General features: G+C 52.7%; 1 protein-coding gene across 1 annotated transcript in view; it reads left to right on the top strand.

Annotated features, from left to right (window-relative positions):
• Nucleotides 1-25963, top strand: part of MYLK (myosin light chain kinase) — a 202885-nt gene that overhangs the window by 121829 nt on the left and 55093 nt on the right. Inside the window, 3 exon segments of the mRNA XM_044919769.1 lie at nt 1-339; nt 7649-7765; nt 16968-17054. The exon segment at nt 1-339 is cut by the window's left edge and continues 9 nt beyond it. Of these exon segments, the coding sequence (XP_044775704.1) occupies nt 1-339; nt 7649-7765; nt 16968-17054 (543 nt within the window).

The raw sequence follows: 25963 nt of genomic DNA, 5'->3' as shown, positions 1-25963 counted from the left end.
AACCCATGGGCAACGCCAAGCCTGCTGAGACCCCAAAACCCATGGGTAACGCCAAGCCTGCTGAGACCCCAAAACCAGCTGGGAAAGAACTCAAGAAGGAGGTTAAGAATGATGTGAACTGTAAGAGGGGGCATGCAGGAGCCACAGATAATGAGAACAGGTCAGAGAACCAAGGGACAGCCCCAACCTTCAAGGAGAAGCTACAAGATGTCCGTGTGACAGAGGGCGAGAAGCTGCTACTCCAGTGTCAGGTGTCCTCTGACCCCCCAGCCACCATCACCTGGACGCTGAATGGAAAGACACTCAAGACCACCAAGTTCATCATCCTCTCCCAAGAAGGTAACAAGGGCAAGGGCCGGGAAGAAGGGGGCTCTGTACCAAGGCCACTGTAGGCTCGTGGACTGGCGCTCACAGCCCTCCCAGGAGCGGTGTCCTGCTCCAGTCCCTCGGGTACACGCTCCATCACGGGGCGGTGAGAGGTGGGCGTCTGGTCCTGTGGCACACGCCCAGCCTCGGCATCTGTCTGGCAGGGATGCTTCATGGCAGCCCCAGCCTTGGCTCCTCAGAGCGGCCCTGGGCCTGAGCTAGAGCCCCACGGCTCGGACATGGAGAGGGCTCCGTTTGCAGGCGCGAGGGGGCCCGGGGGCTGGAGCCCACCCGGGGTTCGGAGCTGAGGGCTGCATTCGCAGCAGCATTTTAGGTTTGGAGAAGGGTGTACAGTGACGGGACGGCACGGGACTGTGATTTGGGGTCAAGAACAACTTAAGTCTTGATAACACTGTGGGTTTGAAAGGATCGGTGGGGGAAAGCCAAAACCCCAAACAGCCCCTACGGCACACACTCCTGGGCGGACAGAGCCACTCGCTTCCTAATTTGGATGAGACTTTGTTTGCTGGTATTTCACATTCTTGGGTTGTGGGGAGAAGGGGGGGGGCACTAAATCCTGACATCTGGGGCCTTTTGGGATCTGGAGTTCTGAGATGGGCCAGCTTATACCGAAAGAAGGGATGGGGGTGAGAGGGGCATTTCCCCTGGACTCTCAATTTGGTTCGAAGTGTTTTAGCCAAGCATCTCAAGCCTGGACGGGAGCTCCCAGTCCAGCAGATCTCCCACACCCCACTCTGGTGGCCAGTGCTGGAACAGAGCCTAGCCTGAGCTAAGGGCTGGTACCAGTGGCTCTGGACAGGGCAGGGTACAAAGTTCCCCCAGGAAGTGGCATTTTACCCTTAACGGGTGGAGGGTGGCAGCAAAGAGGAGGCCCAAGTGGACAGGTCCTGTGCAATCGGGATCCGCTGAGATGTCAGAAACACCGCACACCGTGCTGTTCCCCTTTCTGTCTGCTGACTGCACACCCCTCTCCCCTCCTTCATCAGGCTTCCTTCCTTCTTCCTGAGACCCGAAGGAAGCATTTGAAGAAAGCAGTATCCCTCTCAGCCCACGATGAAGTTTCTCTCTTCATTCTGCAGCTCAGACAGCAAATCGGGAACAGCTGAGCATTTTGAATCTAAGCGCTAAAAGATTAAGGGAAAATTTACCAAGAGAGAGAAAATGTTTTATTTCCTGCTACTGTGTCGATAGGAGAACTTTCTCGTGTGGATATCACCAGGTTGGTAGGGTCCTCGGAAGGCATGTCATCTACCCCCCAGCCTCTGCTTGCTCAGCCTCCCTGTGGTCCACACACAGGTGAGCGTGGGGGTTTACTAGGGTGGGATGAGATGTCCGGGGGAGTGCGTGGTGCACCTTCCCTGTCACCCCTGTGGGCCCCTCCCAGTTGGAAAGCCTTTGGTAGGACTGGTCTGAGACCTTGACTGGGAGCATTTCCCAGGTTACCCTGTGGTGATCTCTCCAGGAAGGATGAAGGGTGGGCAGCCGCCTGTCCCTGGGGCATATGCACAGTGTGAGGCCCATGGCTACACCCACCTCAGGGAAACAGATGTTCGACAGCTGAGGGCAGTGCCCAGAGCCACGCAGCTGCTGTGAGACCTGTGTGGGGCCTGAGAGTGCCTGGAGCCACCAGTAGCTGCTTATAAACAATCCCCTCAGCCGAGCACCGTGAGCAGACCTCAGCCCTGGTCTCAAACACACGCCGGAGTCATTAGGCACGGCCGCTCATGTCCACAGTGCCTTGAGTACGTGGTATCTGCTGTCACTGAGCGTTCAAGGGCTATCCCAGTATCGTCTCTCACAGAAACCACCTCAAAGGGACGGTTTAAGTCCAAACCAGAGGAAGAAGAAATGATTAAAAGAAGGCCAGCACAAGGAGAGGATAGGGAAGGACTAGGAGCGGGGTGGGAAGGGGATGAAGAGACAGCCCCAAATTCAGCTTCTAAAAAATACTCTAAATATTTGTAATTCTCCTTTGAAAACTAAGAATAGCTTGCATGAATTAAACACCATGTACCAGACACCCTGTCCTAGACCTCTTACACTCATTTCATCCTGCCTGTCTCTCAGACAAGTGCAGTATCTTGCCCAAGGCTGCACAGCTAGGGAGTCACAGAGCTGGGCTTTGCATGTAGGCAGTTGAGTTCTGATGCCCAGACCACTAAGCTATATTACCTCTTAGTTCCTTCTTGTTAGATGTCAGCACAGCTGAGAGACCTTTCAGGATCCACTCACCAGCAGCATTGTCCAGCAGGGTAAGATACTCAGGGCTGTTAAACTCCTCAACATTGTCAGTAGTTGTCAAGAGGCTGGAAGACTGGTGGTGCCCTCTGGGCTTGCCAAGTTTCTGGTATTTTCACTGCATGGGCCGGTCTGCCTTGCCACAGTAGGGAGAGTACCTTGTCTTAAAATACCAGCCCTGTTTTCTGACCATCCCTTCTCTAGAGCCTCACCCTCCAAGTCTTCAAGAGCCTGGCTTAGACACGGGCCCCAGGGAGAAAGCCTATCTGAAAGCCTTATCAGTGACCACTTCAGCAGGCCCCCCTGCAGGGAGCCGGGCATGCTGAGAGGTGTGAGTAGATGTGCTCTCCACAGATCTGGAAAGAGGGGACATACACTCACAGTAATAAAATGATTCCAGCCAAGTGCCGAAGTTGAGCTGGTAGGCGTAGGAGAAGAGGGAGCTGAGTGCTGGGGCCGCAGGAAAGGCTGGTGCTGAATAAGGTGGGCCAGGGCTCCTGGCAGGCAAGGCGGGGGACGTAGGGCTTCCCAGGCAGGGGCTCCAGCAGCAGCAAAGGCAGGCCTGCTCACAGCATGGGAGGGCTGGTGGGGAAGGCATGGCCCATGGCATCCTAGGTCACACTAGGGAGCACGATTCTGAAGGCACTAGGGAGCCATGCAAAAGTTTGGAATGAGGAGCAGTGCACACATAGCTAGGGGTTTAGGGGTTTTGATTGACCCCGTGGCCAAAGACAAGTAAGGAGCCTTACTGAAGAGGTTGGGGAGAAAGGGGGACTGGACTAAGAAGGTAGCCATGGCACAGACAGGAAACAACCAGTTCAAGAAGCAAGCACAGGATTAAGAGAACCTGTTGCCTGGCTTGGGAGCAGGGGCAGGAGAGAAGAGGAAGGAGCGGAAGACCACTGCGTGCTGGTGACTGGGGTCACGCTTCTACTGGCATCAGTGGAAATCAGCTGGTGGTTTGAGGTGGTCTGGAGAGGAAGGTGGAGGGGGTGGCTAAGAGGGTCTCCCCATCCCTCACACCACCCTCAGCACCTTCCCTGTCCCCAACTCCCTGGCACTGAGCCCTGTGCTGTTAGCTCGTCTAAGATCAAACTTTACTTCTTTCAGTCTCCTTGCCGACTGTTGTCACCAGCCTTTGGCCGTGAGAGACTCCCGTGCTCTTCTCCCCCACCAATTGGCATGTACATCCACATACCTACTGCTAGTGGACGCTGTGTTTACAGGTTCAGGAGGCTTCTCGGAACCCTGTAGCTTGGATAGGGCTCATAGCTTTCAGGCTCCCCCAAAATATGGTCATGTTCACCCCATTTAGCACCAAGAAGAGCAGAAGAGGTGTGACAGGACTCGGCTGGAGTTGACTGCTAATTCTGGGAGAGACATGTTGGAGGTACCCTTCCCCTTTCTGCATTCCCAGAGCTGCAGAGTAGATGGTGTCCACTTACAGCAGCGGGGCCTGCGCTCCGGGCCTGCAGGGGGACTGCCTCAGGCCCTTCTGGGCCCTGCAGCCTAGCTTCTCAGGCCTTGGCCTTGGCCTTGACTGAGGAGTGAGAGGGATGGCCAATGAGCCGAGGGGAGCTCTGTGCTGCTCCTGACAAGCAGCTTCATCTTTATGCCCTACTTCCTGTCCCCAGACTAGGCTTCTCTCCCTGGCAAACATCTCTCCGTCTAATAATGAGAATTCATTTTTGTTGCTGTTGTCAACTGATGATTCATTTTTAATGACCTTTAGTGTGGGATCTTGCAAAGGCTTTTTAAAAACCTGTGTAAGTTCGTTCTACAAAACACTAGGATTTATGCATCCCCTACTGTGTGCAAGGCAGTACTGTGCATGCATAATCGGCTTGAAGAACTCCGAGGTAGGAATTTTTTCCTTTTAGAAACTCTATGGTCAGGGCTTCTGGGTGGCTCAGTCGGTTAAGCCTTCTGCTCAGGTCATGATCTCAGGGTCCTGGGATCGAGCCCTGCATCAGGCTCCCTGCTCAGTGGGGAGTCTGCTTCTCCCTCTCCCTCTGCTCCTCCCCCTAGCTTTTTTTTTTTTTTTAAAGATTTTATTTATTTATTCATGAGAGAGAGGAGAGAGGCAGAGCGAGAAGCAGGCTCCCAAGGAGCAGGGAGCCCGATGCGGGACTCGATCCCAGGACCCTGAGATCATGACCTGAGCCGAAGGCAGACGCTTAACCATCTGAGCCACCCAGGCGCCCTCCTCCCCCTAGCTTATGCTCTCTCATTCTCTCTCTCTCTCTAAAAAGAAAATCTATATGGTCTTTTTCAATGGTAGGTTATATGTGACTAAATGTTCATGGCTTTCTCTTGCATAGATCCTCACAGATCACCTGCTACAGAAATGTGCTTTGTTGTTCTCAGAATGGCAGATTTTTTTTTTTTTTCACTGTGACTGCATTCCAGGCTCAGGAAAAACATTCATAATAGACACAGTCACTGCCCTCTGAGAACTAGTGGAGGAGACAGGCATGTATTTCAGCAATGGCCATGGGAGACATACTCGGATAAAGGGAAACTCAGGGCACAGAGGAGGTCCATCCATGGCTGGGGATGCTTATGGGTGACAGGGAAGGCACCATCCCTGAGGAAGTGACCTGGAGCTGAGTTGTACTGTCCAAGACATCCTAGAGGACCAGGTTGGGGAGACACTGCTCACTGAGGGCATCCTCACAGCACAGCGTCCAGGGCTTTGGACCACCCCACCCCCACCCTGCCCCCCCATCCTCCCGTCTTCCCACACACTTAGAGCAGGATGGGGGATCTTCAGACCCCATGGCCCTGAGGGGCTCTCCCAGGGACAGTTCTAGCCGAGCCACTTATTGGATCTTTGATTCTGTGGTGACTGCTCCCATCCCCCTCACCTCTCTCTCAAAATTCCCCACCAGGCTGAGGCTTCTCAAAAAAAAAAAGTCTGGGAAACGGTTTTTCTTCTGGAGGTCAGGAATAAGCTGTCCCACAGGAAATACCAGATTCTTCAATCTGGGCTAGCCTGCCTGGGGGCCCTCCCCCAGCCCACGCACGTGGCCAGGGGTCCCGGCTTTGGGCAGGGGGAAAAGCTGCCTGTTCTGCTGCGTTCCCTGCTGAGGGGCTGAGGGCTGTGGTCTAAATGCCCCCACTTCTCCTGGTGGGCTCACCACGGTCTCTGCAGTTGGTGCCATTTGGGCTTACGGCTGAAGGCAGTGGGGGGGTGGGGGTGGGGCTGAAACTGAAGGACAATCAGGGATTCGAGCAGAAGGTTCACTGGGAGTGGGGTGTCTGCTCACAGAGCCTTAGCCTCAGACTGAAGGGAAGTGGCACGGAGGGGTGCGTTTCCTCTAAGCCTCAAATTCGGGGGCCAGAGGTCATCTTAGCATCCTCCTGCCCTCCCAGATGAGTAGAAGGTTCTCTCTAGGGAGGACAGTTCCCCTCAATCCCAGATTCCTGTGCCTCACAGTCTCACTGTCATGATGGATTTCCTAAAAGTCCAGCCTGAGTCCTTTCTGGGGGTTCAATGCCTGCAAAGTCTGTCTCCGAGGGACAGTGAGCAGAGATCCCAACTCGATGCCCTCTCTGTGGGAGAATGTAGTGAGGCCTTTCCTGAGAAATAGGCTCTGCGTAAGTGGGAGGGAGGTGGTTGGTAGGACGAAGGTTTCCCTGTTTAGGACATTACCCAGGTGCCAAGAAGCAGAGGGAACTAGTACGCCTCTGCTTTCCCTTCCACCCTCAGCGAGGTTCTCTGAACATCCTTCTATCTGTTGGTCAAGTCTGTGCATCTGCCTAATGGGGGTGAGGGTACTTTTTGAGATCAGTGCCTGTTGGCCTCCCTTCTGGCCACGCTGCCCCCCACACACGCGTGGGGTGCACACAGCTCTGCCCACCCAAGGCCAAGGGCTTGTGCCGAGCCACCGGCCGGGGGAGTAGGAGGTGGGGGGAGTGCGGTGACCGAAGCCAGTGGCTCCAAGCAGCAGGATGCACGTGGCCCTGGCTCTGTCCTCTTCCTTGTGTGATGACTGCTACCCTGACAACGGGGGCAGCTTTGGGCAAGGCGCCATGCTGTTGGCTTGTTCTTGTGTCTGAAGGCAGGAACTAGGGTGCCACTGCCCGCCTGCCTGGCCCAGCACTCCCAACCCTCAGCTGGCCTCTCCCACACCCCGAGGGAAATCCCCCAAGGGGATACCCCAGAGAAGTAGCCAGACCCAGGATGAGAGAGCTTGGGTGGGCAGGGAGCAGACCCCTGATTCCTGTGCATGCCCAGCCTGACTCCTCCTTCCCCCAAGCAGGCCAGACGTGTGCTGGGGGTGGAGAGATCCATGGGGAAAGAGAGCCATCGCCACCCCTCTCTGAGGCAGCCAAAAGACCCTGTCCTGAAGAGAGGCAGCCCCAAAGTGCCCCTCTCTGAGCCCAGTGCCCCTTGTTGGCCTTCCTTCTCAGCTCATTCCTGAGAAGCCAGCCCCAGGATCCCAGGCTAAATGTACCCTCTCCTCCCAGCGAACCTTCCCGCAGGTCAGTGCCCCTGCTGGACAGGGACTCCTGCCCTCCCTCACCCACCTCTTTGTTCAGAACTCCCTTTTCTAAGATGCATGCCCGAATAATTGCTATAAGCTGGGGGCCACTGTTCCTAACCCAGGGCTGTAAACTTGGAGCTGGCTACTCCTCATCTCTCTTGGTGACATCGCAGTGCTGAGGCTCACGGTCCGTCTGCTCCTTCCATTGTATGGGATGCTCTCCAAAGGGAGAGACTATTCCACTCTCTTCTTCTGCACCTTTCCATTATGACTCCCTAAGAGAGCTCACTGGGAGGTAGGAAGAGGGTACCAGGATGGAATATATTTAGGGATCAGTTATATTGGACCTGGGTTATCAGCAAAAAGTACCCTGACTTTGGTAGGGAGAGAGGGTTGGTTCCTACAGGACCCCCAACTTCTGGGCTTCCAGAGGCTGCCCGTGAGTCTAGCCCCCCCCCGCCATGTTCCAGGTGCCAGGGCAGGTCTTGGGCTTGTACCTGCTCCCCTCACCCGTTCTCCCTCTTCCTTCCTAGGCTCACTGTGCTCTGTCTCCATCGAGAAGGCACTGCCCGAGGACAGAGGCTTATACAAGTGCATAGCCAAGAATCGCGCCGGCCAGGCTGAGTGCTCCTGCCAAGTCACCGTGGACGGTAGGTCATGCCCACCCCTCCCTGGCACACACAGAGTCCCACTCCTCAGCCTTTCCCTTGCCAGCCTCCCAGACTGCCATCCCTCCCCAAGGCATTCGCTTTGTGGGGTCAAGCCATCGGTGGCAAACAAGGAGACAGAAAAGAAAATGGGAGCTCAACTTGATGGCCCCATGTGACCTTGCAGCCCTGCCCTTGGCCGACAGGAGGGGCTGCTCGCCTTGGTTGTCTCCCCTGTCCCCAGGCCTGATCCGCACACACAGAACCTCCTTGCTGAGCAGGGAAGCCAGGCACGGGGCAGGAGGAGAAAAGACACACCCACAGGAAAATGACTACATAGTATTTTACAAGCGGCCACTCAGTGCTTGCACGTCTGCCCTGTGGTGAGGACGGAGTAGCGGGAGGTCCGTGTGGGGCACTTCCTCCAGGAGGTGAGTTGGGGCTGCGTCTTCAGCTAGAGGGGACAGGCCTGCCTCTGTAAGAAGAAAAAGTCACCATGATACAGCAGAGGGAGAGAAGGAGACACGTGGGGGCCGAGGGCTACCAGATCTGAGTGCAGTTTCCGAGTGAGGGAAGGCTGAAGCCAGGCTGTGTTCACGACTCTTCTTTCTCTCCTCCGTCTGAAGTTGAGCATTAGAGCCTCAGAAGTAGAACCAGCCTTGGGATGATGGAGGCTACCACCCTCATTTTAAATGGTAGGAGACCAAGGCCGTGGAGAGGGAAAGCGTCCTGCTCCGGGTTCCCCGGTCCACCAAGGGCCAAGCCAGGGCCAGAAGTCCATCTTGGGCCTTCCCATCCAGAGAGCTTTCTTATTATTTCGTTACTTGCCTGGAACTGTCTAAAAAGGTAGTGTGGGGGAAGTAATTTCTTGCCCTTGAAATGCCTGGTTAGTAACTCTGAGTGACACATGGAAAACTAGTGTCCAAATAAGGCAACTCAAAGGCCAACTTTGTTGTTCTTCTGACTCCTGAATATAATCACTTGGGTCATGAAGTCCTGTCCCATTTCACTGCCATTCCCCAAGATGTGGAACCTATGTGCCCGTTCTCGGCTTTAGAATCTGATTTCCTGGTCATAAAAACCGAGATCTGTGATATATTAGGAATGGGAGAAAAGAAAAACAGAGTTTATTTTTTAAGAAAAAAAGAGCCTTGAAAAGAGACGTTTAAAAAGAAAATACAGTAGCAAAACAAATTCAATTGTCAGTAGCCAGTGGTAGAGCCAAAATGGTAGGAGAACTGTGTGTGTCTCCCTGGAGTCCTGTGAATGCGTTTGTCACGAGGGCTCTGAGTCTCAGGAGCAGATTTGATGTCAGTGTATGGTCTGTTCAGAGCGGGGCTCGAAACGTTGTTTTGAGGCTTTAGGTAGAGCCTGCTGCTATCAAGTCCTCCCCGGTGTGACCTGCCTGCCACCCACCCAGGTCAGATTCCTGCTTCTTTCTAGACAGGTGCTGCAGTTAAAAAAAAAAAAAAAAAAAAAGTGTTTTTGCGAACTTGACTCCAAAAGCCTATTTCTAACAGCCCGCACTGAGGACCTGTGCTGGATCCAACCAAGCTAGAAGGAAGCCCAGCCTGCTAATGAGAGTATCTGCTTTTGGAATCCCTGGACTCTTCGGGTCCTATTTACACGGCTAGCTGAAGGCAGGATAGTAATTCATTCTCCTTATCGGCAAAATGTCAGCACCTTTTTGAGAAACAGCAAATGTCTTATTTTTAAAACCAAACTTTGTTTTCAAAATAAAATCTTCTTTTTCCCTATAGAATACATTTGGGGATTTTTTTTTTTTTTTTTTTAGGGTTTGGGGAATTCATTCTGCAACTTATGGGACTTTTCTTGCCCCTACGGTGGTCTCCTTCTACCAGATTCCCTTGTACTCTCGCTAATCTTGATCACCATTATTTATCTCTAGTTTGGCCTAGGGCTGTGGACGAGGAGCTGGGTCTTAGGAGAAGAGCTAGCAAAGGGATTGGAGGGAGACCAGCTGAGATAACAGGACTGACTCTCAGTTAATTGGTTTTTGTTTTTCAAAGAGAAAAAGGGCAGCCCCCTTCACACCCACTCTTTTCCCTGTTGCTAGACTTGGAGATATATTAGTGTCCTGTGTGTGGGTGGCCTTCTTGCCATGATCCAGTTTTATTTCTCCATCACAAGCCACCTCTAGACAAAGGACTGCAGTTTCCCTAACTGTTCTCCTGCCACCTCGCAGCACCTTTTCCCCTCCTGGGCTCCCCTCAGCCAAACTGGTGTCCTGTCCTTCTTGCATCCCCTGATCCTCCCAGTTCTCCCTGCTCCCCAAGGCCATAGTACCTAAGTTAAAGACCCCGGGGGTGGGGGCGGTCCATGCACCCTTTGAAATGATATGCAGAATTTTGTGCATTTGTGGATTAGAGCATTTTTCTGAAGAGAGAGCCCATAGTTTTAAACCAAATTCTCAAAAGAAGTCAGAAATTAAAGTACATGGAAGAACTGCTTGCCCTAAGAAGTAACTGAATTTGCAAGTTCGTTCACGCTGTGGGGTCTCCCTGTCTCTCTCCAACTCCAGCTGCCTACTCAGTCTCTGGATAGGACTGCATCCCTGCCAAGGTCCCTCTCAACTAGAGGTGGGGACTGTAGCTCATGCCAACGTCACGCCGGCCCTGCCCCCTGCAGTCATGAGCTATCACTCACACAGCCTGTGCCAAACACCATTAAGACTATACATCTGTATACAATGATACATTTCAGGGCCTCATAAAAATGACATTGGCTCGTTGGCCGAAGTATTAGCTGTACTCCTGTTTTTCCCACTGATAGTAAAGACAAAGGGAGGTAGACTTTATAATTCAGCACATCTGACTATTTTAATCATGCTGCGTGGGTCTTTGCCCTGAGAAAAACGGTGCTTTTTTTGCACTTTCTGAATTCTGGTCACACCCCTGCTCCTTCCAAGTGCAGCAGGAGGCAAGTGTCAACTTATACCCCAAAAAGCACCTGAAGCCTGGAGTGGATAAGGACTTGCCAGAAAACTCACCCAGGGGGACAAGAGCTGACCTTCCAGATCTGCTGTGCCCAGAGACCCTTGTGCATTTTGAGTTTATACAACAGTCAGGCATGGTATCTCTCAGTGGGAAAACCGAGGCTCGGAGAGGGTCAACAGCCTTCCCGGGTCACACAGACAGTTCACAGGAGAGTCTCTGGGTGTCTCTGATCCCAAAGCCCATGCCCTTGGAGCCACCATGTGCAGGGAGTTAGAACATGAGTCACCTTGGCAGGATTCACACCTGGGCGCACCTGGTTCTGAAACCTACCATTTCCATGACCTGGCATGGCCTCTCTGTCTAGTGAATAACATGTCAGTGTCCTCTCTCTGAGACATCCAGGTCTCCCTTAGTAACAGCCCTCCTGCTGGGAAATCCCCCCGTACTTCCTTGCAGTCCTGCCCTTGGCCGACAGGAGGGGCTGCTCACCTGGTTGTCCCCCCATCCCCAGTCCTGAGCCCCACACGCAGAACCTGGCCTGAGTGACCCATTCCCTCTTATTCAGACTCAGGTGAGAGGTGGGGAAACAAAACTCTTTGCAAGCCAAAATCCCAAGACAGGGCAGCTTAGGCTGCCCTTCCCCAGCTACCCTGGCTGAGGGCATCTGGCCTGAGCTACCGTTGAGATTAAGGGCTTTGTGACCGGGGAGAGTCGTCGTGCATATGCGTGGTAGGAGGTGACGTTCCAGTGGGCACATCCCTGCCATCATTCATCCCGGTGCCAGGCACTGCTTAGGGGCTAGGTTAAAAGCAGTGAACAAAAAGGAAATTCCTATTTTCAGGGACTTTACATTCTAGTGAGGGGGAGACGGTAATACAGATGAACAGATCTATCATAGAATCTCAGGCAGCAGCAGGTGCTACGAAGGAAGCAAAGCAGGATGTGGGGAAGGGAACGTTACCGTTGGAGAGGGTGGTTGGGAGGCCTCTTTGAAAAAGTAATGATGGAACAGAGGCCTGAAGGAAGCGAGAAGGAGTCTGGAAGGAAGAAGGAAGAGGGAAGGGTAAGAGCGAAGCTCTGAGTGGAGACTGTGCCTGACGCATTCCCAGCCGTAGGAAGGCCAGGGGAGCTGAGCCGTAAGCCAGGGGCCAAGAGGTGGGAAGTGAGGTGTGGAGGACCAGCAGTCAGATCTGCAAGGCTGTAGGCTGTGACAGGGAGACCAGACTTTACTCTAAGTGTGGTGGGCCAACTCTGGACATTGGGAAGGATCACTCAGGTGACCACAGTGACCAGACCCAGGATGGGTAAGAGGGAGAGTAGGGAGACCAGCTGGGTGGTTGCTGTGATGGCCCAGGCAGGAGTTGATGTCAGCTTGGACTCCATGCAAGAGGTGGGAAGTGATCAGATTCCGAACCTATTCTCAAGGTAGAACTGATAGGATTTGCTCATGAGTTGGAAATGGAGAGAGAGAAAGGGAAGTCAGAGGTGACTTGGTTTTCATGGGGAAGCACAAATCAACAGTGGTCCTACTTTCTGGATGGGCATGTAAGGGGGTGGGGGACAAACCAGAATTTTGCACCTGTGAAGTTTAAGATGTCCATCAGACATCCAGGTGGGCATGTCACATAGGCAGGCCTTTGGATGAACCTGGAGTTGAGTTAGGAGGTCAGGGGTGGAGCCAGGGTATGGGGAGCCATCCACATAAGAGGCCACTGAATGTCCTGGGATTGAGCGAGGTCCCTAGGGTGGACGTGGATGGAGGCGGCAGGAGGAGAAGGAGGGCAGGACAGAGGTCTGCAGAGGAGACCGAGAAAGAATGGCCACAGTGGGACAGGAAGAAATCCCGGAGAGGGGTGTCCCCGAAGCCAAACGGTGGCCACTTCAATAAGAAAGGAATGATGGGATCAGTGTGTCAGATGCGGCTGCCGAGGAGAATAAGGTGAGCCTGAGCACTGGCCACTGGGTTTGGCAACCCGAGGCTGATTCGTAACTGTCACAAGGGGGTTTGCAGCGTGATAATGGACCAGCCTGAATCGGGGCGCGTAGGGTCTGAGTGGCCTGCTGAAGTCCACGTGGCTAATAAACTAGCTGGCTGGGCATCTAAGCGCAGCCTTGGCGCCTCGCTACCACGCCTCCTGCGGCCATGGCCAGCGGGCAGCCCTGCCTGGGACCGAGGGGATTTCGACGCACCCTTCTTTCGTTGGCCAAGGTCCTGCCTTAGTAACAAGTCTGCTCCCACTTTCACGTTTGTCCTTCCGGTCATCACAGGCAGCTAACACGCATTAGATGGAACTAAATAAAATTGCCGTTCTGCTAGGCCAAAGACACTTGAATACTGGCAAAGGTATGGTTCAACCCGAAGCAAGCAGATAAAGCACGTAGCATCATGCCAGGCACCAACTAAGTAGCCCATCTCATTCACTCTGTTGGGGTATGATTCCTGGTTTCCTGGTGAAGGAAACTTGCCCAAGGACTCACAGGCCCCAGACGGCAGAGCCAGAAAGAAGCTTGTCTCCTGCCTGGAGCGCCCTCTCTTCTGATGATGCCAGCTTGCTGCTTGCCCTCAGGCAGAGAAAGAGGCCAGCCCCTCTGCCCTGCCCCCTCGTGGAGCTCCTGGAAGCTTGGACCCCCTTCTAGAAGCCTCCTGACACCTCATTCCCCCTGCCTTAGGCTTATATCTCAGGGAACCAACCTCTTGGGGAAGACAGAAACAAAACTGCTGCCCTGGAGGCTGGGTCCGAGCTAGCCCAGGAGTGGAAGGGGTGAGCCGTTGCCCATATAAGGACACGTTTTCCACTCCATGTAGAGACCCCCCACCTCTCCCTGCTGCCATCTTCCTCCCCCATCCGTCTTTGGGGGCACAACCAGGCCAGCAATGGACTCCAGCCCTGGGGTCCAGATCTAGAAATGGAGTTCGGTTTCATCACCAACTGATTAAAATAGAAAATACAAGCTGCGCTTAGACTTGTATTACTATTATTTTTGTCCCCTGGGCATCCATGCAAGCACAAAGCTGGTTCTGATTAAGCACATGGTCCTTCCAGCCCACTCCTCGCTGCCGTTCTCACGGAGGGCTAGTGGCTTGTGGTGTGTGCCCAGCCCCCATGGGGCAGGAGGACTGCCGAGGGAAGAGGGAGCGAGTCTCACCCCTGGTGGGGGTGCTCCAAGTCTAGGGGTGTGCCTGGCTTGAAAGGGAAACTCGAGTCCCTTTCCTCATGGTCAGATGGAAAGATAAAGTGCACAGAACTTCTAAGAACAAAGCTCAGAACACATGACAGTAGTTTACTCACACGTCAGTGTCAAGCCAGCACTCAGAAGCTGAGGACAGATGCGGAGGCGGGCAACACGCAGCGTGCGGGTAGGGGCTGGTCAGGCAGGGCGTTTTGAAGGTGGAGAATTTTAAAGCAGATTCGGAGGAAGGTGAGGAAACGTGGTAAACAGGAGGGGTGAATTCGTAGGTAAATGATCATTTTTCTCCTTTTCCGAGCACCACTCTCTCCTTTGAGTTTTTTAACACTGTGCTGTAGAGGAATTAAGTGTTATTTCCTTTGTGCATATGTGGAAATAGAGACCCAGAGGGGTTGAAATGATTTGCTGGTGATCCCAAGATTGCTGATGACAAAGCCAAAGCTAGAACCCTCCTCTCTGGGGTCTGTATCCTAAGGGTGCTTGGAAGCGAAGGCCGACACAACCCTGCGAGGAGAGAAGGGGTCCCAGTCTCTGTGTCCCAGAACTCACCAGAAGAAAGACAGGCAAAGAGAGTATCCAAGCCGAGGAGCACAGAAGTCTCTATGCACACTTGGCTCTCTCCTCCTCTTCCTTAAAAAGGGGGAAAACAAACACATTTTGGGGTGCAGCTTTCTGTAAATTGTCATTGGTGCCTGTCAGGTCTTGAAGGGAGGGCCTTAAACAAGGGAACCACAGACTCATGCCCTGGTGTATGGCACCCTGATCCCCAGACATCAAGGGAAGCACTGGTCGGCATTCCTGTCTCTTAGACTAGTCCCCGAGACCTCCCTGGGCCCCACCCCCACCTCTAGACACGCAGGCACATATACACACATGTACACACACAGCCTGAGGAGAGAGATGGGGAGTGACATATTAAAATCATCTGTGGAGCTTCTGGATCCTATTGACACCCAGGCCCCTAACTAGACCAATTAAACCAGGATCTGGGGAGTGAGAGACCTAGATACATGTGCTGCTAATGGGCAGCCCATGTTGAGAACCACAGAGGTTGACAAACATGTACTGAGGATTTTTCTGTAGCTGAGAATGACCATTAGGCCTGGGGTAAATACCCAGTGTGAGGAAGTGAAGTCATCCCCATCCCCTCCCCATGGGACTTTCTGCTCCTCCATCCATATGCACATGGAACCCGGTGTATGGCCGGCCCGCTGAGGAGACCGGCCACAGGCAGTGTCAGCTAAGGAAGGCAGGGACCCCTGACTCACCGTCTGGGGTTCCTTTTGCTCTAACAGACAGTGGCAGAAGGATAACAGTGAGGAATGGAGGCAGGGAAGGGGGCCAGGTTATCAAGTGCTGCTTAAAAGGACTTCTTCCAGCTGTTTCCTCAGGACCGTTCCCTGTCATACACTGCTAGGAAGCTCTTCTTAAGGCCTACCCTTCATCATTCCTGTAGTGACATGTGTACAGCTTTCGGCTGACTTCCGTAGGAGATTGTCTCCACGGCCCTGAAGGCCTGTGTGCCTTGGAGCTGCCGGTGAGCCTGGACAGTGCCTGCACCAGGCCTCTGCCCTGGATGACCCAGCTATATAACTGAGAGTGGGCAGGCTTTAGGTGGGGAAGGAAGCCTGACTCTTTGTCGGGGGATTTACATGGGCAGATCCACCATCTGAAGCAGGAAAGAGAGGCATATGCCATATAGAAGGAGCAGTGCATCCAGATGGGAGCATCAGAAGTCCATGTGCTGGGAAAGGGTTCATCCCCAGGCCCTAGTTCTGTGCAACCTGTGTCCACCCCGCAAAGCCCCAGGAGCTGGCCTGGGAGAGGGCATGTATTAGCAGCTAGGACTGCCCCGTCTAGGAGTCAGGACAGCAAGATGTCTCTTCCTCCCCAGCCAAGCCACAGGAATGTGGCTCAAGCTTTGGCTGGAAAGTCCCACCCCCTCCTTCCTCCCTCGGAGCTTCCTCTCGTCAGGAGCAGGAAAGGGAATGGCAGGAAGGGGCTCAGAGGGGGAGGCTCCCTCCCAGCACATCCCTGAAGAGGGCTCCTTGTAGGGAAAATGCTCCTGGGGAAAATGCTGGAGCATAGTGATAGCTGTTTAACCAGCTGCTTCTTATCCAAATTCCTGGGTGGTTTCCCCAATACTTCCTGAAGCCCAGTCTCCTCTGGGCTCAGTAAGGCCTTTTATGCCCAGCCCAGTACGATGTTTTTCTGCTGCCCCAACAAGGGAGAGTTTCCCCTGGGCTTGTCCACACTTGGCATTAATTTGGATGAGGGAATGTGAAGGAGAGGCTTGAAGAGTTGTACACCCACCCATGTCCCATTTCAGGTCTACCCAGAAGGCTCTGCAGGGTTTCATGGGGTTTACTTTGAGGAGGGGTGCAGAAGCTCCCATAACGGGCCCAAGGCTCCATCCAGGGGTCGGGAAACGCAGGCCGGCTGTCTGCTCCGAGGCCTTCGTCTGGTCTGGAGGTCTGTCAGTGGCCACGTGTAGAAGGCAGTCTGAGAAATCAGAAGGTGCAGGCCCCTTTCAGGCCATGAGCCAAGGGCAAGGGCCTTGTCCTCTCCTTCTTCTGTATGAGAGACCGCTCTACACAGAGCAGGCTTTGGGAAATGCAGAGCGGTTAGCCCGAGTGGGTGAAGGCCCAGTGAAGGGAAAAAGATGGGAGAGAGGTAAGCAGAGGGCACCGACTCTCCTCCAGCCCTGCCAGTGATGGGATTCCTGGCAGCACGTGCCTGCCATAGAGGGGAACGTGTTAACTAGCTCCCAGGACAGCCTGTCTATCCATCTTGCCTGGGCGACTGTGCTCTCTCCACCTGATTTATAAGGCGCAGTGGAGTGGACGCTCCTTCTTTGGTGCTTCTGTGGAGGAAGGTGCCCAGTGGCAGGCGCCGTCTGCCCAGCAGGCACTGGGGGCCCCCAGAGTGGAATGGGGAGTGGGACGGGGTGGCGGGGCTCTAATTTTGGTCGGGGTGGGAATTTTTTATTGAGATGCCTCCTCGGCTCATTTCCCTGGGCAGTAGCCCACTGATGTTTGTGGTTACCTGTTCTGTTCCAGATGCTCCCACCAAGGAGAATGCCAAGGCCCCAGAGATGAAAGCCCGGAGGCCCAAGAGCTCTCTTCCTCCCGTGCTAGGAACAGAGAGTAAGTACTTGTTCAGCTCCTCTAGGCAAGCCCAGCACTGGGGGCCAGCATCAGAGCCCTGGGAAGTCCCGGTGCCCGGGCCAGCGGCCACATGACCCTGCCCACCTCTCCCCGCCTCCACACGTCCACGTCCACTCGCCACCACACTCAGGCCTTCTGTACTTCTCACCCAGTCTCCTCCCGATTCCTCCCAGGTGAGTCTTTCCTGCTGGTAGACCTTTCCAAGCTCAGATCTTACCACTCCTGGCTGCAGTCCCAGACAAGGGAGCCTCACACACGTCACCATCCCGGCACACCCGTCACACTTGTACACGCACATTCGGACGTCGGCCTGGCCCTTCTTTCCAGCTCCTCACTCCTATCTTAGACTCAAGCCAGACTGGGCTCCCCAGTGTGCATTGGAAATGCCGTGTCCCTTCCAGCATGCCTCAGCTCTGGGAGCACCTCCCCACGTGAGACAGACTCCCACCGAAAGGCCACCTCATTGCTTTCGAAGTGACCCTGGCCTCGCGCACTCACAGAGCACTCAGCAGCGCCCTGCTGCCCCGTGTCTGGTGATGTGGCTGGGGCTCGCTGCCCTCCAGCCCTGAGGGCTGCCGCTGGGCCTTGCTCATAGAAGGGCCTTATGGAGTCTCCTAGAATGGGGTTGCTACTGCAGTATAAATAGCTACTCAGGGAAGGAGCTTCTCCAGTGACTCTCCAGGACAGTCTCCCTCTTCCTGGGTCTCAGCTGGAGGACCAGGGCCCACTGAGCTATCAGGCACAGCACACAGGGCCCACAAAAATATCTAATCTCTTATAGAAGTAGAAGAAAAACTAAACTTTCAGGTCAAAGAAAAATGTTTTAACTCATAACGTTAATATATTTATCTTTATACTAGTGCAGCTGTAAAATATAATTTGTATGTGTGTATGTATGTATGTGTATATACATATATATCATTTTTTTTCTTCTTTTTTAAAATGGAGGAAGGGGTTCATGAAGGCAAAGGTGCATAGAGACCACAAAAGTCATAGTGCGGTCCTGGCTTCCCCTATTGATGAATTATTGGTCTCATTTTATTAAAACTCTGCTTTGAAACCCCAGTTTTAACAGAGGGTATGGAGTGGCTTGAACATCCCCCATACACTCTATGTTTAAAAAAAAAAAAGACAAGCTCTTAATTACCCATACTAATGGAGCAAAGTGACTGAACCTGATTAATTAAAAGGCTGAGTCTCTTTTTCTGTAACAAGGCAGAGTTCTGTGACTTAGTTTTATTCTCTTCTTTTCAGAACTACATATTTACCTTCCTAACGATGAGCTTGGGTTCCTTGTGTACATACCAGCCAGCTGTCAGGGGGATGCTCAGCCTTCAGTATGTGGGGTAGCCAAACTGGAACTGTAATGTCTAATGGATATTTAACCAAAGTGGGGAGCTCAGATGATCAGGAATGGACATTTAATAAGTTGCTGGAAATGCGTAAATAATTGTAAGAAAAACCTAGTAAGAATGGGTTGGTGATTTTCTTTTCCAAGAGGATTGGGCCTGTGCTCTATTTGTTACAAGAAAATGGGATCTTAGGAGAGCACCCGGGGCTTGTGACATAGGGGTCTGAGCCATCCTTCACCTCTCCTGGGAGCAGAAGCTAGAGCGCGTGGAGTTTGAGCTGGGTCGTCATCAGCCTCCTGTCCTCAGCTCGGGCACATCCATTCCAGGCAGATCCTGGAGGAAGTGAGGTGTGGGGTCAAGGGGAGAGCGGTGAAGGAGAAAACAGGCTGGAGACAGTGAGCAGCCCCGAGAGCTGGGCCTTTGTGCTGGAGGAGGGAAGGCTGTGGGAAAGGCCAATCAAGTTGTCATCGTCCAATTCTGGGATGGGAACTCTCAACCCTGCTGCATATTACATTCACCTGGGGAGCTTCTGAAACCTCTGCTGCTGGGACACCCCAGCTCAGTTAAATCAGAATCTCTGAGGGTAGGATCCAGGCTTCAGTATTTGTTCAAGCTTCTGGCCCATTCCAGCGTGAGGTTGGTCAGGCCTGAAGCACGGTGAGCCTGCACTGTTGGGCTGGAGAAGCAGAGGGAGTCTCCTTTCCTGCCTCTGTTAAGTGTGGTGCTGCCTCGGGGCCCGTCATGCCCAGGTCCTGAGACTATCTCTGGTACCAGCCCACAGTCTCCACTCTTTAGGGAGGGAGCAAGATGCCAGAAACAGAGCTGGAAGCAAAGGAGTGCGGAGTGGGGCTCAGTCAGTGGTACTGCTTAGGGGAAAGGGCAGGGCTGATGGAAAGGGCTTGTCTCCCTCATAGCAAATAAACACATTCATGAGTGGATTAACTCCAGCAGACCCCACTTGTCTGTGGAAGGGGACTTTTACTCTAGCCTTTGGGTCACAGTTACAGACAGGACAGACGTCTTACACCCCCCACCCCAAAGAAATGGAAGAGTGTGTCTCCATGTACAGTAAGGACCACTTTGAATGGTCCATCCGCCCAGCCTCTCATCACCCCACCCATCACCCCCTGGACACAGAGAGCTTCAGCAGGGTGGTTCTGGTGGCCCCTCCACCTGCTTACATACCTGTGCTCAGAAACCTTTCGAATTCTCTGGATGCTTCTAGAACACCATGGAGCTTCCTTCCTGAAGGCTCCTGAGAAGGTAGCTGCTCGGAGATAGAAAATGAAGGAGGTGTCTTTTAGACCTGCACCTCCAATTCTATTCTCACTTTTTGGGATAATTTGTAGTATTTATTAATTACATATGTATGCATTCTTCCTTAAACATGCTAAGAAGTATAGAAATGTTCCAGGGACAACATGAAAGCCCTCTTTCATCTACCCTCAGTTCTACTCACCTCCTCAATTATATTCACAATTGTTTTTTTCTGAGGATTTACATATGCAGATGTAAATACATCATGCATTCTGGACACCTCTGCAGCTTGTCTTTTTCTCTTACCATAGCCATCCTTCATCCCAGACATCTCTGACCCCATGAGAAAGTCCAGATTCTCTTGTCCCCGAGTGTTCTGGCTGTATATGTGTGTTCATTTTTTTCAAGGGCTGGGAAGTACCTAATCTAACTAGGAAATCCATCTCTCCTGCCAGTAACCGAGGAAAGGCCAAGTGTTTTTCTTGTCAAGCAAATCATAGCCAGATCCCTCCCCACACGACCTCCGCACCCTCAGCTGTGTTGTTCAGTCCTGTGTGCGAGCTGTCAGGTGTGAGGGTAGATGGCACATGTCCACGCAGTGGCCTGGGAGCCCCTAGGAGTCCTGCTGAGGACCGTGAGGGGAAAGCCAAGTCCATCGGCCAACCCAGGTGGCAGGATGGGAGGAAGTGGACAGAAGTACAAGCTAACGTGCCAGACCCCAAGTCACAAGTCCAGGAGCGAGGAGTGGCACTTTGCGGTGATTTGGGAGGCGGGGAACTCTGGGCCAGGTTAGGAAGGAGAGAGGAATGTGGTGTGGTTGAAGTGGAATGGTAACATTGCTGAAACACTGGAGAAAGGAACTGCACAGATGCCAGAAGGAATGTTGTGAGCACCCCTCCCTCCCCCCACCGACCCAGGTGCTCACTTAGCACCTGCCCAGCCCCCGTGCAGCAGGTGTCCTGTCAGGTGCTCAGGCTCTGTCACTTCAGGCAGGTCTCACTCAGCTGAGCTGCGAGTAATTGGTCCCATTTTATAGAGCAGCAAAACTGAGCCTTAGAGAACTGAAGTGTCCTGCCTAGAGTCTGACAGCTGGTAAGATCTGGGAACTGTGAGGCCAACCCTGACCCATGTTCCTGCTGCAGAGCCCCGTGCCCTGCTGGTCTCAGAGGCATACTTTGTGCTGTCCACACATGCCTGGGCAGTACTCCCCACAACCCATGAGGGGGCAGGGGTCTGCTGCCATGGGAGCTGAAGGGACGAGGAGGGCGACCCCCACCATGCTCGCTGGGATCCTCAGACCTGTCGGGGTATTTGCTGCAAGCCTCCCAAGAGGAATTTTTTTATGACTTTATTTTGATATAATTTCAGATTTATAGAAAAATTGCAGTAATAGTAGAAGGAACTCTTGTATACCCATTACTTAGATCCACCAATTACTTACGTTTTGTTCTATCACCCTAGCATTCTCTATGTATGTATTCCTATAAATTTATTCACCATTCATGATATTCATACAGATATAGATACACTATGTATATATTCGTATATATTCACCATGCATCATATAGATTAGATCTACATACACCATTTAGGGATAAATTAGAGACATCATGCCCTTGATCTCCAGATATGTCATCGTGTATCTCCTAAGAACATAACCACAATGCAGTTATTAAAATCAGGACATTTAACATTAAACCCATACTACTATTTAGTGCATGGTCTATATTCAGTTTTTGTCAATTGTCCTGATTTCCTTTTAATGCTACTTTTCACCCCTCATTGGGAACTTACTGTTAGCACTCCTAGAACACTTCATCCACTCCTCCAGTCCAGAGTGGTTGTCCCCTACCTTTGGAGAAAGAACAAGAGAGAAGTGCACAGGCCCAGGGGAGAAGCATCTAAGACTCTGCGTGGGTTGAGTAGGCATGGGGAGATGGCAGCATCCTCGCTGGACCTCCAGATGCCCCTTTACTGTGCCTGGTTCTGGGGCAGTGCTCGGGCACAAGACATAGCCAGAAAAGCCACTAGGCTAGAAAGCAAGGGACAAAAGTCTTGGTTCTGCCTCTGATTGAACATGTGGACTTGGTCAAAGCCATTTGTTTCTGGGCCTGTCAGATGGGGACTATCTCCAACTGAGCCCAGGCTTTTCCAGCTCTGACATCAGTCTATTCAATGAAGTGCTTTTTTTTTTTTTTTTTGAGTGATACAGTTCAGGTGGGAGGTCAGCTAACTCCCCTTCATATCATCCGATATGTGATGGGTTGAAGCTACAGTAAGTATCACTTGTTTTACCTGATAACAGAAACATCCTGATGGGAAGGAGGCTTTAAACGGAACGTCCAGGTCTCGGGTATTCCAGCTGGAGGGGATTGGCATGGAACATTGATGGGGCTTCAGAGCTGGTTTTAGAGAATACAGACGTGGCAATGCCAGGTGGTAACAGACTTGGGGATTCCTCCTATCAGTCTGTAGAGCTGATGGTCTTTTAGAAAAGAGATAAATGAGCATAGGGCACTTTGATAACTTGAGGGCAGGAACCAGGGCCTGTTCATTTCTGAAATGTCAGTGCCTAGCCTGAGGTAGGGATATAATAATCATTTGCTTTTTCAAATAGATTCATGAGTTCCCAGGCTTTAAGGGTCCCTGCCTCTATTGCACTTCTGGGATTTGGGGATGATGCAGACAGAACATCCCTTTGTACTCTGTGCATGGCACTGGCCTGACATTGGTCACTTTGGCCTCAGTGACCGTGATGGGCCATCGCAGATTATGCTTTTTAGATACCTTTGCCTTGGCCTCCTGTATGTGTCTCTCTCCAAAACCAAAAGTCACGTCAACTTGAAAGCATCTTTGGATGTCCGAAGTAGTGCCCAGGTTTCCTGAAAGATTCCCCCAGGATCACATCTTTCTTTTAAATATTCTCTTGAAGTCATGGGGAATGTTAAGTCACGATAGGATTCAAAGAGCTAGAAGGAAATGCTAGACGGGTTGAGATTTGGCATCAAGATTTGCTTGACACTGGGATCCTGGAAGAAAAACTGGGGTATCTCCACAAATGCCTTTGAAAGCTGGTACCAACTCCCAGTGTCTCTCTACCCAAGTGTTGCTCCGTGAGGAGGGATAAAGCCTAGCGTCACCCCCCACCCTGCCACGCATGGGACCCTGTGACTTCCCCCTCCTCTCCTTCCCCAGTCTTCCCCTGTCCCGTGATCCCATGAAGTTGGAGGATGAGTCCTCCCCAGGGAGGACGCTGGTGCTGCCTTCCTGGCCATGCCAGGTGCCTCTTGCACAACCATCCTGGCCTCCTGTGTCCTGGGGGCTGGGGGATGAGTGTTTGCAATGACAAAGAAGAGCAGTGTTCCTCTGGAATCTCCTTGTATGACAGCATTTCCTATGAGGGGGTGTTAATTCTGGGGAAATGACCAATAATCCTCCACAGGTCTGTCTAGAAGGACATCCTGGAAGGGGCCCCGTGTGTGCCAGCAATGGGGAAGTGTTGGGGGTTGTCCCAGGGCCCTGCGTCTGCCCGAGCACAGGGCAGTGGGATTCAGCCTTCCCTCCTCGGGTCCCCACAGCCACCCTCCTTCCCTGGCACAGCCCTGTGTGTGAGTGCGCCCTCCATACTTCACCCAGCCTGAGTCACCTTCAGAAGCCTGCAGTAGAAAGTTAATGCTGATTTTGGGAATTGCAAAGGGTTTGATGTCTATTTTTAGTTAACTACCGAAAAAGGGAAATGTCCCCAGAGAAGCAGACATCCAGGGACCTCCGTGTACCCGAAGCTGTTGGTGCTACCTCCCTAATTTTCCTTTGCTTTCCATTGTCTCAGACCCTTTTGACGCTGAGAGACCCACCCTCAGCCTCTGTAAATATCTCCCAAGTGCTTGCTCAGGTCTTCTGCCCTGCTGGTTCATGGGAGAGGCCTCCTGTGCCTTCAGACTGAGCAGTCTGGAAACTTCTGTGGACACTGACCTCCTCCCCCATGCCGGGGCAGAAGGAAGGCTCACCAGGCAAGGAGTCAGTCAGGGCTTGGGCAGGCTGGGGCAGAAGCAATCCGTGGGTTGCTCAGACAGGAGGCCGGCCTCCCCAGCCCTGCCCCCGGTTTCCCAGCAGGCTTCCAGGGTCAGGCTTTGATTCATGATGTTTTCACTGGGCTGCTTCACCTCTTCCAGCCTCAGTCTCCTCTTTAGAGTAGAAGGCTCAGCACCCGACAACAGCTTTGATGTAGTTGGTGACAGAGCAAGGAGGCAGCTCCTTCTCATGGGAAATCGCACAGGGACTCAAGCTCCAGGGCTTTATCTCCCAGGATCAGGGTCACAGGGCTGGGGTGGAGTGTTCTGGGGCACTCCCAGGTTAACAGAGATCCCCAGGGGCTCCGCTCATTCCTTTAATAGCTTTCCAAGCATGTGCCAGGTACCGTGCTAGGCACTGGGGGTACAAAAGGTGAACGAAATGGGCCCTGTTCCTGTGCCCAGGAAGCTTGCTGTGGTGTATGCGTGTTGGCCGTGGGTTTCTGCAGTTATGATGCCTCTGGTGAGTGCTGACATATGACCACCTCGAAGCGGTATGGAGCCCAGCCAGGCAGTAGTGAGGCGTGAGCTGCAGGCTGCTGGAAGAAGGTACCAGAGGTGGCAGAAGAGCTGAAGGCAGAAGGCTGGTGCTACAGAAACAGAAAGACATTGGGTGTGGGGGATAGAACAGCCCCCTCCAAAGGGTGAGGCAGGGCCCAGCAGTGTCAGCATGCCCCAGACAGCCAGGAACTGTATTTCTAGCAAATTTCCCAGGAGCTCATAATGCACACTCAATTTGGAAAACCACTGACATTGAGCATCAAGGGTCTGGGTGACTGAGTTCCCCAAGAGGGAAGAGTAAGAAAGAAGATGGGATGAGGGCTGGGGACGGATCTCGAAGGCCCTTGTAAGATGAGTTGGACTCAATCCTCAGTGGCAGTGGCTGGCATTGGAGAGGTTTAAACAGTGAACTGATGGCCTCGGAATGATGGCTGTATTAGGGCGGGGACAGGGGCCCAGGGGCCGAAGAGGTGGTACAGTTGGGACTAGAATAGTGACAGTGGGGATGTGGAAAATGGCAGACCAAGGAGGTATTTAGTGGGTGGAATTGACCGATGTTAGTGACGGGAGATGGTAGGGAGGGGGCCTTGGGAGGGGCAAGCAGCAGGTTTGGGGAAAAGATCCTCGATCTGCTTTTGCACGTTGGGCTTGCACTATATGCCAGGGGAGGGGACGGTCAGGTAATGGGACGTATAGGTGGGCTGAGGAGAGAGGCCTGGGCTCCAGCTAAAATGAGAGAGAGGGATAAAAAGAGGCACTCTGAGAGCAGCAGTGAGCAAAGTACCCCAAGGGCATCCAAGTTTGGGGAGCAGAGCTAGGCCAGGAAGAGTTGCTGCCTGGAGCTGACCCTCTGGGCAAAAGGACTGAGCTCCTCCTCAGAGGGACGGACCAAGGGGCAGGCAGTGGGAGGATATTAGCTGCTAGCCTGACCATGTGGCCAGTAGCTGCCACGGGATTTGCAAAGATCGTTGGATTTTATTTTCCTTCTAGGATATTCCTCTCTGGCAATGGCTGGTGCAAACGTGTAAGGTGTTGGAGAAGGGAATGAGAGACACAGGGCTGACATTAATAATAAGACAATAAGATGGGTGACTGCAGAGTAGAGGAAACTAGTTAGTAACCCAAGGAGAGCTGAGAGTTTAAGCATCTGGACCAGCAAGAGTGTTACCTCCACTGAGGACTTGCACTGGGAGAAGGAGCTCCAGGAGCAGCATGAACGATGTCATGTAGGTACAGAGCTCAGCTGACACAGTGTGATATATGAATAGGTGAAGGAATGAACAGAGAAGTCCCCTGGGGATCTGTCTGGGGAAGAGGGGTGACTGGGGTGGGGGGCTGGTATTAGAGCATGCTCTCTGTACGATACCTTCTTTACAACGTAGCTTAATGCTTTACAACAAATTTTCCTTCTCCCCTTCACATTTTGTGAGTGAGGGAACTAAAGCTCTGAAAGGCTAAGTGACATGCTTTACGTCACACAGCTCAGGGAGTGACAGGGCAGTAACTAAACCCAAGCCCAGCTCCAGAGCCCGTGCCCACTGCCTTTCTGCAAGGGGACAGAGAAGAGTCTCGAGGGCCTGGATTTGGGGATGGAGCAGAGAGTGAGCTGGAGTAGAGGCAACAGGAGGCTCGGGTCCTGTTTCTACCTTGGCCACATCTGGTTTTTATGAGCCTGACGAATCACCTAGGAATCTATCTCCTTTTTCAT

The sequence above is a fragment of the Neomonachus schauinslandi genome, chromosome 1 (assembly GCF_002201575.2).
Source record: "Neomonachus schauinslandi chromosome 1, ASM220157v2, whole genome shotgun sequence".
NCBI classification, from domain to species: domain Eukaryota; kingdom Metazoa; phylum Chordata; class Mammalia; order Carnivora; family Phocidae; genus Neomonachus; species Neomonachus schauinslandi.
The sequence above is the reverse complement of the archived record's forward strand: the minus strand, read 5'-3'. Positions and strand labels throughout refer to the sequence as shown.